The sequence below is a fragment of the Dacryopinax primogenitus genome (assembly GCF_000292625.1).
Source record: "Dacryopinax primogenitus strain DJM-731 SS1 chromosome Unknown DACRYscaffold_6, whole genome shotgun sequence".
Lineage (NCBI taxonomy): Eukaryota > Fungi > Basidiomycota > Dacrymycetes > Dacrymycetales > Dacrymycetaceae > Dacryopinax > Dacryopinax primogenitus.
In genome coordinates, this window is record NW_024467203.1 from 308,441 (window position 1) to 321,678 (window position 13,238).

General features: G+C 53.0%; 4 protein-coding genes across 4 annotated transcripts; 2 read left to right on the top strand and 2 right to left on the bottom strand.

The window, feature by feature from the left end:
- Positions 1 to 704: 704 nt before the first annotated feature.
- On the bottom strand, positions 705 to 4,749 carry DACRYDRAFT_115303 (uncharacterized protein; the record flags this gene model as incomplete). The annotated part of the gene is made up of 2 exons (XM_040769976.1): positions 4,203 to 4,749; positions 705 to 4,153 (listed from the first exon to the last, which is right to left on the bottom strand). Exons 1-2 carry the CDS (start codon positions 4,651 to 4,653, stop codon positions 705 to 707), a joined length of 3,900 nt encoding a protein of 1,299 aa, XP_040629919.1. The 5' UTR covers positions 4,654 to 4,749.
- A 710-nt stretch (positions 4,750 to 5,459) lies between these two features.
- DACRYDRAFT_21376 (cytochrome P450) lies at positions 5,460 to 7,761 on the top strand. Its single transcript, XM_040772369.1, has 10 exons — positions 5,460 to 5,853; positions 5,903 to 6,038; positions 6,090 to 6,187; positions 6,244 to 6,314; positions 6,367 to 6,385; positions 6,434 to 6,725; positions 6,776 to 6,822; positions 6,872 to 6,976; positions 7,033 to 7,497; positions 7,552 to 7,761. The coding sequence occupies exons 1-10, from the start codon at positions 5,611 to 5,613 to the stop codon at positions 7,705 to 7,707; spliced, it is 1,632 nt and encodes a 543-aa protein (XP_040629920.1). The 5' UTR covers positions 5,460 to 5,610; the 3' UTR covers positions 7,708 to 7,761.
- A 322-nt stretch (positions 7,762 to 8,083) lies between these two features.
- On the top strand, positions 8,084 to 9,356 carry DACRYDRAFT_21380 (anthranilate phosphoribosyltransferase; the record flags this gene model as incomplete). Its single annotated transcript, XM_040772370.1, has 3 exons — positions 8,084 to 8,403; positions 8,455 to 8,832; positions 8,886 to 9,356. Coding segments are annotated over 3 exons (1,079 nt in total), but the record flags the coding sequence as incomplete, so codon positions are not given.
- A 359-nt stretch (positions 9,357 to 9,715) lies between these two features.
- Positions 9,716 to 11,585, bottom strand: DACRYDRAFT_77875 (MFS general substrate transporter; the record flags this gene model as incomplete). The annotated part of the gene is made up of 5 exons (XM_040776292.1): positions 9,716 to 10,013; positions 10,071 to 10,476; positions 10,530 to 10,896; positions 10,973 to 11,283; positions 11,348 to 11,585. The coding sequence occupies 5 exons, from the start codon at positions 11,583 to 11,585 to the stop codon at positions 9,722 to 9,724; spliced, it is 1,614 nt and encodes a 537-aa protein (XP_040629922.1). The 3' UTR covers positions 9,716 to 9,721.
- Positions 11,586 to 13,238: the final 1,653 nt, after the last annotated feature.

Genomic DNA, 13,238 nt, shown 5'->3' on the forward strand with positions numbered 1-13,238 from the left:
TCCGGGTGCGAAACCATTCCCAATTCCTTCCTGCTGTTCCTTCACGTCCCTGTAGCTTGCAAAGCCCGCATTGCCCAACGAAGCAGAGGTCTTAATCCCCTGTGTCCCTCTTGGCGGCTGTGAAGTCGAGCGAGCCCACCAATCGAATCCAGGTCCAGAATCAGATGTCGAGATTTCGAGAGATAAATCAGATTGCTCTTCAGCAATAGCAGTACTGAGCGGGAGGTGCAACATGTCTGTGTCTTGTGGTACAAAAGCCATGTCATCAAATTGGTATACAGAGTCGGGAATACAGTTAAGTGGATAGGTGATGATTTCCCAGTTTTAATGTTGTGGACAAGGGAGTGAGAGGTAATCCAGAAGGTGGTGGTGGTATACAACAGAGTGTCCTCGCGGACCAAGGGGTGACCAACTGACGCACAGCACCGAGTCACCTGGGATTCCCTTGAGCGGAGTCTGAATTCCCCCCACGTTCCCACACATTCGACAGCGGAAGGGTGCCAGCGCGTGATTCACACATGTTTCTTCTGAGTGGCGTCATAGGGGCGTTGGCTTGGCCCCCCACTTGCCCCGCGTTTGATCTTCTTGCTTCCTATTTCGGGGAGAGGGAGTCTATCTATCGAGATTACGGCAGGGTGTCCCATGGTTTGACCATCAGCGTTTATTCCTCTATATTACTCATTATGACTTCAAGCACCATCGTGTCAGCTCAGGCTCGCGTCCAGCCTGGAAACCACATCCTGCCCTCCCCAACTTCTGACCCATGCTAGCCTTTCTTCTCTGCCAGTCATCGGCGCCCCCTCACATAGCACTTCTGGTTGATAAGTCAGGATATCAGCGACGACTTGCTTCTTTCCCGAGCGGAGGAGCGCAAGGAGAAGGTGTCGACGGCGCGTCTCGCCTCCTTCAGGAGGTGTGGACCGAGTGTTGGGGCTTGCGTGAGTCGCCGGAGTAGGGTTATCAGATGCGACGGGAGCGGGAGAAAGCCAGATGCTGCAAGCAACATGATGCCTCGCAACGACCCTTAGGAATCCGCCAACCGTCCCATCCACCAACGCCCTCACATACCGTCCCAGCATCTCTGTCGACCCTTCAACCGGCCACAAAAATTCGCCCAGCCCCTCAGCTGGCACTCCTCCAACCTCCGTACGTACCATACGCGGAGCTACCGAGTTCTCGCCCCAGAACAGTTGGCGATAGTCTGGTGGATAGGGCATGCTCAGAGGAGGGAGAAGGAGAGCGCTAAACACGGGGTCTGCGAAGGAGATGGCCTCGTATAGCGCTAGCAGGTCAGTGTAGAATTGGTAGAATGGCACACCGGAGCCGAGGTAGTCTTTCGCTGCTGCTTCGAGTGACGGTTCCTGGGTTGAGGAAATGTTGTATGATGCGAGGGCAGGTGAAGAAGGTGATATCAGGAAAGGTTCTAGAAGGCGCTTCATCTGCCCCGAAACGACTGCGTCGCGGAAGACGTCCTCGCTCGAGTCCCCCTGCGGCTGCCCATGCTCAAGCATCACCACCCTCATACATCCAAAAACGATTTCCTCCCTCCTTAGCGCCTCAAGAGGGTGCGTCTCAAGCAGAAGCGTCTGGTACATCTCCGCTCCAAAAAGCGTGGCGCGCGTCACCTCTGTCTCTGAGGCGTTCCATGACACAGGGAAGCTCTCAAACGCCGTCGTGGTAGCGGAGCGAAGCAGGTCAGACAAGGGCTGGAAGAGGTAGTCATGCTTCAGAGGCAGGCCGACAGGTGCTTTAAGCGTCGAAGTTCGGGGCTTGTGCAACGCCGCGAGGGAGGGAAGCGTAATTCTTGTCCAAAGTGGGAGTGATTGAGGATCAGAGGTGAACGATGCGACACTATACTTGTGATCGGGCCGGATAGCGTGCATATAGAAGGGCAGGACATCCTCCAGACATCTTTGATTGATGATTGAATCATCAATGGCAATGTCCATGCTATCCGCCAAATCTTTCGCACCGGCGACGAAGGTCTGGAAGATCCAATGGGCGTAGGCTTCGTCTCCCGGCAGTAGATGGCGCAGAATCCTAAGAGCTCGTGTAGACCAGCTCTCCATCGACATCGTCCCCAAACGATGTGACAGCTTGAGTTCGTTCATGAGAAGCGTTGTCAACGGTCGAAGATGTACGTAAGCACCGGGAGGAGCGGTGATGTCGAGCGCGTCGTGCAGGATTGTCGTGTTGAGCAGATTATCCATGAGACGAGAGATCGAGGCCCCGGGCAACCCAAGCGGATCGGATGTTGAGGTAGCTGAGGTGATAAGAGACGAAGAGAGACGGATCGCTGCGCCAAGCAGCCTAGCTGACCGAGCTACGTCACCAAGTGACTCGAGGTACTTGGGTTTACCAATGCCATCATACATGTCTAAGCAGTTCTGCAGATCTTCTAGAGCAGAGTCGATAGCCACTCGGCCGTTCCCGTCCTGGGTGAGCTCTCGTAGTCCTTCTAACACTTTCTTCCTCTCATCCTGGCCCTTGTTAACTCCATTGATGATCGCACCTTCCGCATAAGCTGCCGTCGCGCTCCACAGCCCAGCCCACACAGTATCCTGTTCTGCCGGAACATGCACAGCAATTTGTAGGAGGTCGTCCACCCAACCGAATGCTTCGATTTGGGACCAGATGAGCTCATGGGGTGGGCTGGTCTTGTGTGGATCGATAGCACAGGTCGTCCAAATTTCCCGTACTTCAAAGAACGCTTCTGCCAAACGCGCAAAGCTCGGAGTGATGTCACCTTCGGACAAAGTTTTGGCGATATATTTGACGAGAAGGGACATGAGCTCTTGTGCGATAAGGGCGACCTTGCAACCTAATCCATATCGTCCAAGGGTTGCGTAGAAATGAAGGGTCTCGGCCATCAGGCTCTCGCGCAACTCGCGCTCTTCAACTGACTGCGACGTTTGAGGCATTTGGGCGATAAAACGAAGGAGCGTGTTTGGCACGTCCACGGCCAATGCCTCTCCATTTGAACGGGACGAAGCAGCTACGACAGACAGCAATTGTAGGAGCTTCGGGTCTTGAGCCGATTCTCCGGGGAAGTCCGAGGGCTTGTAAGCCAGCCAAGCTGAAAGAATAGATGCAAGGAAGTGAGGGGCTTTGATAATCGCTGACGCGTGTGCTTCGTAATGTGATGTTAGGCGATGTAGAATACCAAGCAATTGTGATAAGGTGACGGCAGGGAATGAAGGCGGCACCGTAAAATACGACTGTATAAGCGGAAGCACCTCTTCGAGAGGTATAGAAGAAATCGCATCCAATCCAGGAATTAGGGAAGGCGGTTCATCGTCCTGCGATTCTGAAGAAACCTTGCGCTTTTCTTCACCCCAGAGTTCAACTCCTTCCTGGAGCATGTAAGATTCGTCCCCTCCTACCACTGCTTCCCACACTACTTCCACCGCACGGGCGCCGACGCTTCCTTTCTCTCCGAGAGCGGCTATGCCAGATTTCAATATCCGCTCTCGTGATTCAGGTCCTAGCATATCCGAGGAGATATGTCCCTGTCTTATGCGCAAAATAATCTTTGCCAATACACCAAGGACAGTTGCACGTTGCGCAGCATTTGTTGATCTCGACAGATATAACAAGTCGTCAAGGGTATACCCGGCCAAGGAAGATGACGTATGATGCAAACCGAGATGTGTAGGTAGTGTTGTTTGCAGGGATCGAGGTATAGGCATTCCTTGGAGATCAAATCTCGGTGCATCGGATGATTGTTCTGTGGCGGAAGGAGCGGTGATCCACTCAAGACCTAGCTGAGCCGCGTCTTCATTCGGGAAAAAACGGTGTCTGATGTCTTCTGGTGTTCCTTCCTCCAATGCATCCATATCCATGGAAGCATCCATGGAAGAAGACAGCTCCGAAGGTTGTTCCTGAGCTAACCAAACAGCAGGGCCATCGCCACGCTTGTGTATTGTTTCGGGACGCAATGACCGGAACTTCAGTTGTGTCACTGGGATACCATCCGCTGCCCCGTCATCTGGAGGAGCTAGAAGCATGTGAACTGCTCTAGGTGAGGTTGGTTGGGATGGATAGACATGAATGTCTGAGGGTGTGACATCGGCAAACCGTAATCGGCGGATCGTAGACGAAGTGTCAGAGTGTGCGGTAGAGCCTCGCATTGCACTTCTCGGACGATTGAGATCTGAATTTCTTTTTAATTATATGTGAGAGCAACAGAAAACAGAGCATACCTTCCAGTAGCTCAGCACGCGACACAGGGGTTTTGGGAGGCTCCATGGCATCGGCTGACTTCGGTGAGTCATCGGGCAACATGCTGACAGCAGTGTCTATACCCATCGCATTGCCCTTGTTGACGCCAAGAGGGGCGATTCGCAGAGTCCGGGGAATAGGAGATTGGATGTCCACATGGCCTGGGTGACCATTACGATTGGCAGCCTTGCCCTCTCGTTTCAGCCTCCTGAGCCTCAGCATCTCCCCAACACCACCACCAAACTTCTGCAAGAGATCATCCCTTTCAGCCATTCTCTCCTCCTCGGTCATCCCCGCTATACGTCTGTCGTTCTCTTCTCCCACCTCTTGCAGTAGCTTTGACATGTTTTGGGCTTGTGCAACAACAGGCTCCGGACCTGATATCGGCGCTGGAAGGTGCTCCTCGTCGTCCTCTGTTGGCTCCCATTTCATGGTGGGTGAAACAGTTGACAGTATGGCCGTCACATGATCTGGTTGTGTTACATTGTCCTTCCTGCTCTTTGCAAATGCACTTGTGCCGCGAGTCGCTTTGGAACGATGTGTCACTGTCGGATACCCAGTGGATGGGTCGGGGGCTGGAAATGGGCCAGGCACTGACGGTGGGTTTGACGACCGCTTCCTTTCAACTACCGAGCCAATCATTGTGTTATAAAGGACATTAAGAGAATTGTTCGAAAGAGTGCACAGGTACTCGAGATGCCTTGTCGCCGCGAACTCACTTGACGCTTGGAATATTAGATTACGTAAGTCCCGACGGACGCAGATTAGCCGCGCGTTTACTCCGCCAACCGTCGCCGTTTGTTCCTCACCTCCTTGACGTGTTGGTACTGCTTTGATAACTTCGTTTATAACGGACTGGTTTACTTGCCTCACATACTATGGCTCACAGCTTTCCCGAAATCATGAGCTCCTTGCCCAAAGCTCGTATGGATCTTGCCCGGACTTGGTGTCACATCGTATGATTCGCACCTTCGGGGCTAGTCTCACTGTCTGTCGCTCAGTGACTCTCTTCCGATGCTTCTGTGCACATCCTGATAGAGGTAACGAGGAAAGTAGGACATCTCCGGGCCATCGTCCTTGTCATCGGGCGCCGCATCTTCGTTCGACTTCCCAAGATAGCGACCTTGAAAGCTTCTGCCACCAGGGCCCTCATTCGCGCCACATGCACGCTGACGTACGATTTCTTTTTTGGGACGTGCCCTGACTAGCCTCTTCATGTGATGTGGTCCGCCGGCAAAGCTCAGTTCTTTGTGATATTTGGAGGTGCTGGCGTTTCTAACGGCCCCCGGTGTCCATGTCGCTGTCCATGGATTTGCACCAGTTCGCCCATAAAACAGCTGAGATCAGTCTCTCCTTACCCCCTGCGCACGGCTACGATCTATTCTCACCATGTCTGCACTGTTCAACATGCGTTTCTTGGATATTGCGGCCCTTGGCATTGTGGCATGGCTAGTGGTCGTGATCTACCGCCGTGTATTGGTGAAGGGGCGCATGACTAGACTCAGGGGTCCTCCAAGGAAGAGTTGGATCTTGGGCTACAACCGCGAATTGATGGTTACAACAAGTGGACCGTGGTTTGAAAAATGGGCGAAAGAGTATGGCGCTTGCTTCATGCTCCCTTCGGAACTAGGGGTACTTTTTTCTTGTCTGGACTGCCTTACTCTCGCTGAACCACTCACAGACACACCGCCTTATATTGACTGATCCACGCGCTATCGCTCATGTGTTGACAACAAATTCGTACCACTATAGGAGGCCTGAAGGCTTGCGTTTGGCAACGAAGAAGCTTCTGGGTGAGGGTATCCTCAGCGCGGAAGGTAGTCGAACTATATCAAAACATGAGGTTCAGTTTCTGATGATGAATATAGGCGATGATCACAAGCGGCTGAGAAAGGCCTTGAACCCGGGATTCACTCCTCAGGCATTGAAACAGTTTGTTCCCACATTTTATGATTCCGCGCACAAGGCAAGTTGCATGACTTATGCCTGACGGCTGTCCAACGTCTAAGTGATGTAATTCAGGTTGAAGAGGCATGGAATTCGCTCCTCGCTGATCACAAGGACCCCGAAGCGATCATTGATGTACAACACTGGTACGCACTATGCTCTCTAAGCCTGGACATTTGAGTGATGCGACCCTCGAAGGATGAATTCTATTACTTTGGTACGAGCGAGTCTTTGTGAAGTTCTTGCACATGCTGAATACCAGCAGGATACTATTGGACTTACCGGATTTTCGTACGATTTTGGCACTTTGCGAGGAGAGCGGCCACCTGTGGTGGATGTGCTCGCCACTTTTGGCACGAAGAAGGTCGACTTCCTTTCCGCCCTCACTTTCCTCCTAATCCAAACCGTACCTCAAGTCCTCAACATCCCCTCACCACGGAATAAGCTCTTTACAGCATTGAATGACTCGATGAGCGATGTTGTAAGGAAGGTGCTCGCCAAAGTGAAAGAGGAAAAATTGGAGACCCACGACCACTTTTCAATGCTTGGCCCTCTTTGTGCGTGGGCCCATCGTAAAGCATTCTCCTGACGTCTGAATATAATACAGTAAAGTCGGAAGGGAGGACAATAACAGATGTCGAGCTCTCCGCACAGGTAATGATCTTACTTGGGCAAAGTTGACTCTTCCTTACATCCTCATAAGATGAACACCCTGATCTTGGCAGGGTACGAGACCACGGCGAGTACGTTGTTTTTCCTTTCACTTTATTTCTCGGGATCCAACGCCTTGAACCTAGACAGTCTTAGTGTAAGGGCCACCCGTTGTTGAGCCAGTCTTCTTCTCCTAACTATCGCATTATTTAGTGGTGCCTGCATGAACTCTCTATGCGACCGGAACTGCAACGAAGGATGCGCGAGGAACTTTCCCAATTCCCTGATCCAACATACGATCAGCTTTTGCACCAGATGCACTTGTTAGAAGCTGTCTGTCGCGAAACGCTTCGTACCCATGCGCCTGTCCCGGACCATGCACGATACGCCGTTGAGGATGACATTATTCCCCTCTACGAGTCGGTGATAACGAAAGACGGCGACGTCGTCGATTCAATCGAGATCACGGCAGGACAGAGTCTCACCATCGGCATTGAAGCTGTCAACACGTCAGTCCATATCTGGGGATCAACTGCTCATGAATTCGATCCCGACCGATGGCTGAAAGGCAACTTACCAGTGCTTGCTGAGGAAATACAGGGATATCACCACCTTCTAACGTTCACCGACGGGCCGAGATACTGTATCGGCAAACAGTTCGCTGTCCTCGAATTCAAGGTACAAATGATTATTCTAATTTGTTGAACTCGTCATTCTTACAAAGTTGGCCAGGCTGTTCTCGCCGTACTCATGAGGAAGTTTGCGTTCGAGCCCTCCGATCATACGGGCCAGAATGTGAAAGCTCATCGCGGATTCCTCCGCCGTCCGCAGACGATTGGACAGGAGCTAGGCAGCCTGATGATGCGGGTTCGTCAGGTGGAGGCATGAGCACCTTTATGTATTTATTCCGAGGATAAACGTCTGATGTAGGATACACGGTAAGCAATGTCGACCTTCGAGATATGTGAGAATGCAAATTTGCTTTTACACGGGCAAACTGCATCTGCTGGTTATTTCTGTGGTGGTGTACGCTCTGTGTGCCATTACAAAGCTCTTCATACAACGCTTACTTGTTGCATCGCGAAGCTTCGGTATTCCGGAGGACCCTTACTCGGAGTCGGCTCGGAGATTGTTGTTTGAATGTTCACCCAAAGCCAAGTTCCGTCCATTCCCTCCGGATTCACCCACATAACCATATTCTTTACCACCATGTCAAAATCCCAAGCACGGACACCAGAGACGTTCAAACCTCTGCTCCAGCTGTTGATGAGCGACCCGGATGCGTTCGGTGCGGAGCAGGCATACGAAGCAACAAACCACCTGGCAATCGAGGATGGCTGCAGCCCAGCTCAGGCAGCGGCGTTTCTTACAGCACTCAAGTTACAGAATAAGGAGGACAAGCCTGATATTATCGCTGCATGCGCGAAATCAATGAGGGAGCATGCGATCAAATTGGACATGAGCGGGATATCGAATGAGTTCTCGGTGGACATTGTCGGGACGGGAGGAGATGGGCACGATACGTTCAATGTTAGCACCGCAGCGGCCATTGTTGCTGCTGGAGCCGGAGCCCGAGTTACCAAGGCACGTGTTGTAATTTATATCAATAGATGCATGGGACTGAGCTGTTAATAGCACGGAAACCGGGCTGCGACTTCCACATCTGGTTCAGCTGACCTGTTGCTGTCACTCGGCTGCAGTCTCAACATCCCACCTACTGAGATTCCGGCTATCCTTCCGACAACACCATTCATATTCTTGTTTGCACCTTTATATCACCCGTCGTTTGCGCCGATTGGACCCACCCGCCGAGCATTGGGCTTCAGGACGATCTTCAATGTGCTTGGGCCTCTGTTGAACCCTGGATATCCTAGGGGTATGGTAGTTGGCGTAGCGGACCGCACGCTAGGGCCTGCGTTCGCGGAGGGGCTGAGATTACTAGGCGTAGAGCGTGCGCTCGTCGTATCTGGGAAGGAGGGACTAGACGAGATAAGTATTGCGGGTGAATCCTGGGTGCGTGTTGCCCATTCGATCAGCGAATGCCCCATTGCTCACCCCACATTCAGGCATGGCAGCTCGAAGATGGCGTGATTCGTAACTTCACCCTGCATCCGCTACACGACTTCGGGATACCGACGCATTCCCTGGTCGAAGTGAAATCCTCCACGCCCGATGCGAATGCTTCTCTGCTCCTCACACTGCTTACACCTGGATGGTGCAGCTCAACACCTGAAGTCGAGATTGGCGACGGAACTAACGACCCCGAGGCCGTGCACGATTACATCCTTCTCAATGCTGCTGCGCTTCTTGTAGTTGCAGGAAAGGCGACCAACTGGAGGGATGGTGTACGCTTGGCTAGGGAGAGCATGGAGAGTGGGAAAGCTCGTGAGGCCCTTGATGCCTTCGTGAAGGCTGGAAAGGAGCACGGTGTCAATGTACATTGGTAATCAAAGAAAGGCAATCGAGTGTAGTTTAATCTGTAGTGAACTTAAATGAATGAATTAGAAGCCATGTGATACTGTATTAATGCCAAGAACAACCAGAAACTTGAACCGGGAGCCTGCGAGCTGCGATCGGCGATACATCGAAGGGATTCAAAGAATATTGAGCACAGAGGCAGACCATATTCCGCTCAGAATTGATTGTCCTATCATACCAGCTGGTGCCTTCCACTCTTCTGGGCCTTCGTGGGCAGTCGGTGACAAGACTGTTCCGAGAGCTCCGACATGTAGAGGGGAGGAAAGTCGGCAACCAGGTAACATATTCTACGCTCTAGTTTCAAATATAAATACATTTTTGTCTAATCATACTCGTGCAGGTCATTATGATTATACAAATGGATGGAGGGGAGGTAACATGGCGGGGTTTGCATGCTTGAGGGTGGGGGGTACCGTGCGTGTGGTCACACCTCTTCTTTCTTCTCTGGCTCGGCATTCCCTTCTTTCTCCGTTTCTCTATCACCTTTTCCTTCATTCTCTATCTTCACCCCTTCCTCTACCATCATCTTGACACCTTCCTTCCTCTCCTGGTCCTCCCTCCATTTACTTCCATCCCGAATCGTCCACGCAATCAAGGCAAACCCAATCCACGCGAGGACAGAAGATATCGCGTTCATAGGTGCAACCCCGATCGCGTTTGTCAAAGGAAGGCAGTAGGACGAGGAGGCAGCGCATGCAACATATCGGAGACAGTTGCTAAATGTGCAAAATGAAAGTTAGTGGCATCCCAGAATCGCGGTGGGCCATACGCACTTGATAGCGATGACTTCTGTGCTTCTCGTCTGCATCGAATCCACCAAATAGGTATTGCATATCGCCAATATCGTCATCAGGCCGAACCCGCTAGCCGCAATCAAGATCAATGCCACGGCTAGTCCTCCAGGACCCATCCAGAACTGGACCACGATCCCGTATGCTAGGACAGTGACGGGAAGTATTATACCGGAACCGATGAGTGTCGCACGCAGTCGATCCTCCGGATGGAAAATCCCGTTCCGCAGACGGAGAGAATGTTTTACTGCTTGGTCGGACTGGATGCCGGCGACGCGCGAGCCAATGAGATTTCCGACTCCTGGGGCGAGATAGAGCAGGCCGAGAACAGCGACGGAGGTGATGGAATAACGCGGGCCGATCGTATACGTTAGTGGGACGAGGATCGCTGTGTGGAAGCGACAGTCAGCGCTTGTGTCTAACGAGAGGAAATGGACGTACCATAAGTCGTTTCCAGCACCACAGAGCTCACGATACTTATCACCAACACGTTCTTGTACCTCAACAACCACACGGGCTTAATGGGGTCCAGCCACACCCACACGAACCTCGAACGCTTGCCCTCCCTTTTCCGCTTTTCGAGTTCAGCAACAACACCCCTAGAGTGCGCTGTTTCCGGCAACAGGAACAGCACCAACCCAGCGGCGAGGCCCCCCATGGCACAGAGGAGCCATTGCATGGCGCGCCAACCATAGCCGTTGGCCACGTACTGTGTAAGGAGACCAGCCACCAGCGGTGCCAGGGCAGGACCGAACAGTGCACCGCCGTACATGAGACCCATCGCGCGCCCGCGTTCAGTTGGTCGATACTGCGCGGGAAGAAAAGCGTTTATCAGTATGCAGCACCCAGGATGACAACGAGAGAGAAAGAGAATGGAGACTTACGATATCTCCGATACTCCCAGCCCCGACACTCAGCACGCTACTTGCCCCGATGCCCTGCAAGATTCGGGTGACGATCAGCTGCACCAAGCTCTGGCTGAGCGCAACGCCCATGCTCCCCACGCAAAACAGTGGCAGCGAGACGAGATAGATCGGCTTGCGCCCGTAAAACCGGGCGTAGGGAGCCCATGCTAGTGGAGCGACGCCGATGGTGACGAGATAGATCGCTACGGTGTAGTTGATCACGTCACCGGAGCAGGAGAGGTCGTTGGAAATCGTCGGGATAGATGGGAGGAAAGAAGAGGAGGCGAACGCTGTCCGTTCACACATAACCTCAGATCAGCACTTGCCTATCAATTGTCCGATGGTGAGACTCACGCGCAAGCAGAGCAGAGTACGCCACGATGCCCACGATGGCATACTTCCTCCGTCTGCTAAACCGATCATACACGTCGCCCTTCCTCTCCTGAGCATGGGCGAGCGTAGGGTCAGGTTCATCTTCCACCTCTCCCTCTCCCACAGCCGCCCCCTCCCGCGGGACCTCAGCCAAGGTACGCTGGTCTTCGTCCGTACTTTTCCGCTTGGAAGGTCCGTCTGACGTTGGGGACTTCTTCATGTCATCATCCTGCGAAAGAGAGTTGCCTAGCCTCGTCATCGCCTCGCTGAGGCCAACGCCGTCGAATTGTGCTGGAGTCCGCCCCGGTGTGTGGAGCTCGATCTCCTCCAGGGACGCGGCATCACTCGACCCCGCAACATGCGCCATGCTGTTGTCTAATTCAATGCCGACTATGTCTCGGCTCAGGTCAGTCGAGACAAGCAAGCAGCCAGCCCAGAGGGAATGAAGTACAAGGATATACCAACCATGTTATCGCCAGCTCCTAAGGGTTATATTGTTGACAGTTATCAGCCCACGAGCCCCCCGACATTCCCCCACCATAGCCGGCATGTTGCGGCCGTGCGTGGTGGACTGTCCCACAGCCATGGGCATGCCGGTCACCGGGGAGAGTAGTGTAGAAATATTTTCGGATGACTCGGCCCCGACGCCGCGGCAGTAAGCGCCGGCCCGAGTGAATAACGCGCGTGCCGAGCTGCCGAACGCGTCGAACATGACATGACGCGAACATTGCGGATTTCGAGCTGGCTCATCCCATTGATGATATCTTCTTTGCCGCATGCAACTTGTAGTCGCAATGTGTACGTATAGTAACGGGCATCCTTTGTGCAATACATCGGTATATTAGTAAGAACACCAGTTATTCCATTCGCCCGCCTACCGAGTAGTCAGACAACCAAGCTCCTGGTACTGTCAATGCAAGCACTCGGCCGAACCCCCACCGCCGGTCACACGCCCCCGCGCACGACTCACCGGGCCGACACACCCCGCAAAGGCCTGCCGGCCGCCTCGCTGTCACCCGCGGTGTGTAAGGAAACTGGCGGAGGGGGAATGCAATACTCCTTTTGGGATTGGCGGGGGGCGGGGGGCTGATCGGCTGGCGGACGGAACGCGGGCTGGCGTAAACGATCCCAGGTTGGGAAGATAGTTATGAATTCGCGATAATGAGTACGAAGAACCTCTAGAACCTCCAAAACCTAACGTTCGAGCTGGTCGGTGGTCTCAGGCGGCATGTTCTCTTTGACTCGGACTCAGCCTTCTGCTCACCTTCCTTCTATCTTCTCGCTATTCATATCCCCCCCAGTTCCAGAGTTCAGACCGGATCTTATAATAGCGAATAGCGTCGACCTGTTATTCCTGAAAAATGAAAATTGCTGTTCTCAGAGCGTGTTTGCCCTATCGCCCGTGCCATAAAAACGATCCAGAACATCGTGAATAACGTTAACATACTATACGTCCTCGGCTTCTTTATCCCCTTTTCTTTTTGTGGTCAGACGACGTCTATGCTCCGCTCACGTACGCGCACGTACGTAGGAAGCGACCGTCTTCCATGGATGCTTCCAGGACGAGGAGAGGAGAATAGGGATAACGTGCAAACAGAGCGTACAGCGTACCGGGGGGGGGGGGCGACAAATTCCAATAATTCCATTCATTTCATTCATTCCCTCCATAGTAGCATTGTATTTTCGTACAAGACAGTCTGGGGCACAACTTGAACTTGAGAGCGAGAGCGAACGACGGGCGCGAAGGGGAAGGGGAAGGGGAATGAGAAGGAGGGGAAGGGGCTTCTATACATGGGGCGCGGGCGGGGTGGGGCGGAGACGGGAGAGAAGAGCGGGGGAAGAGCGGGGGTGGTTGGGTGCTGATGGGGTGAGT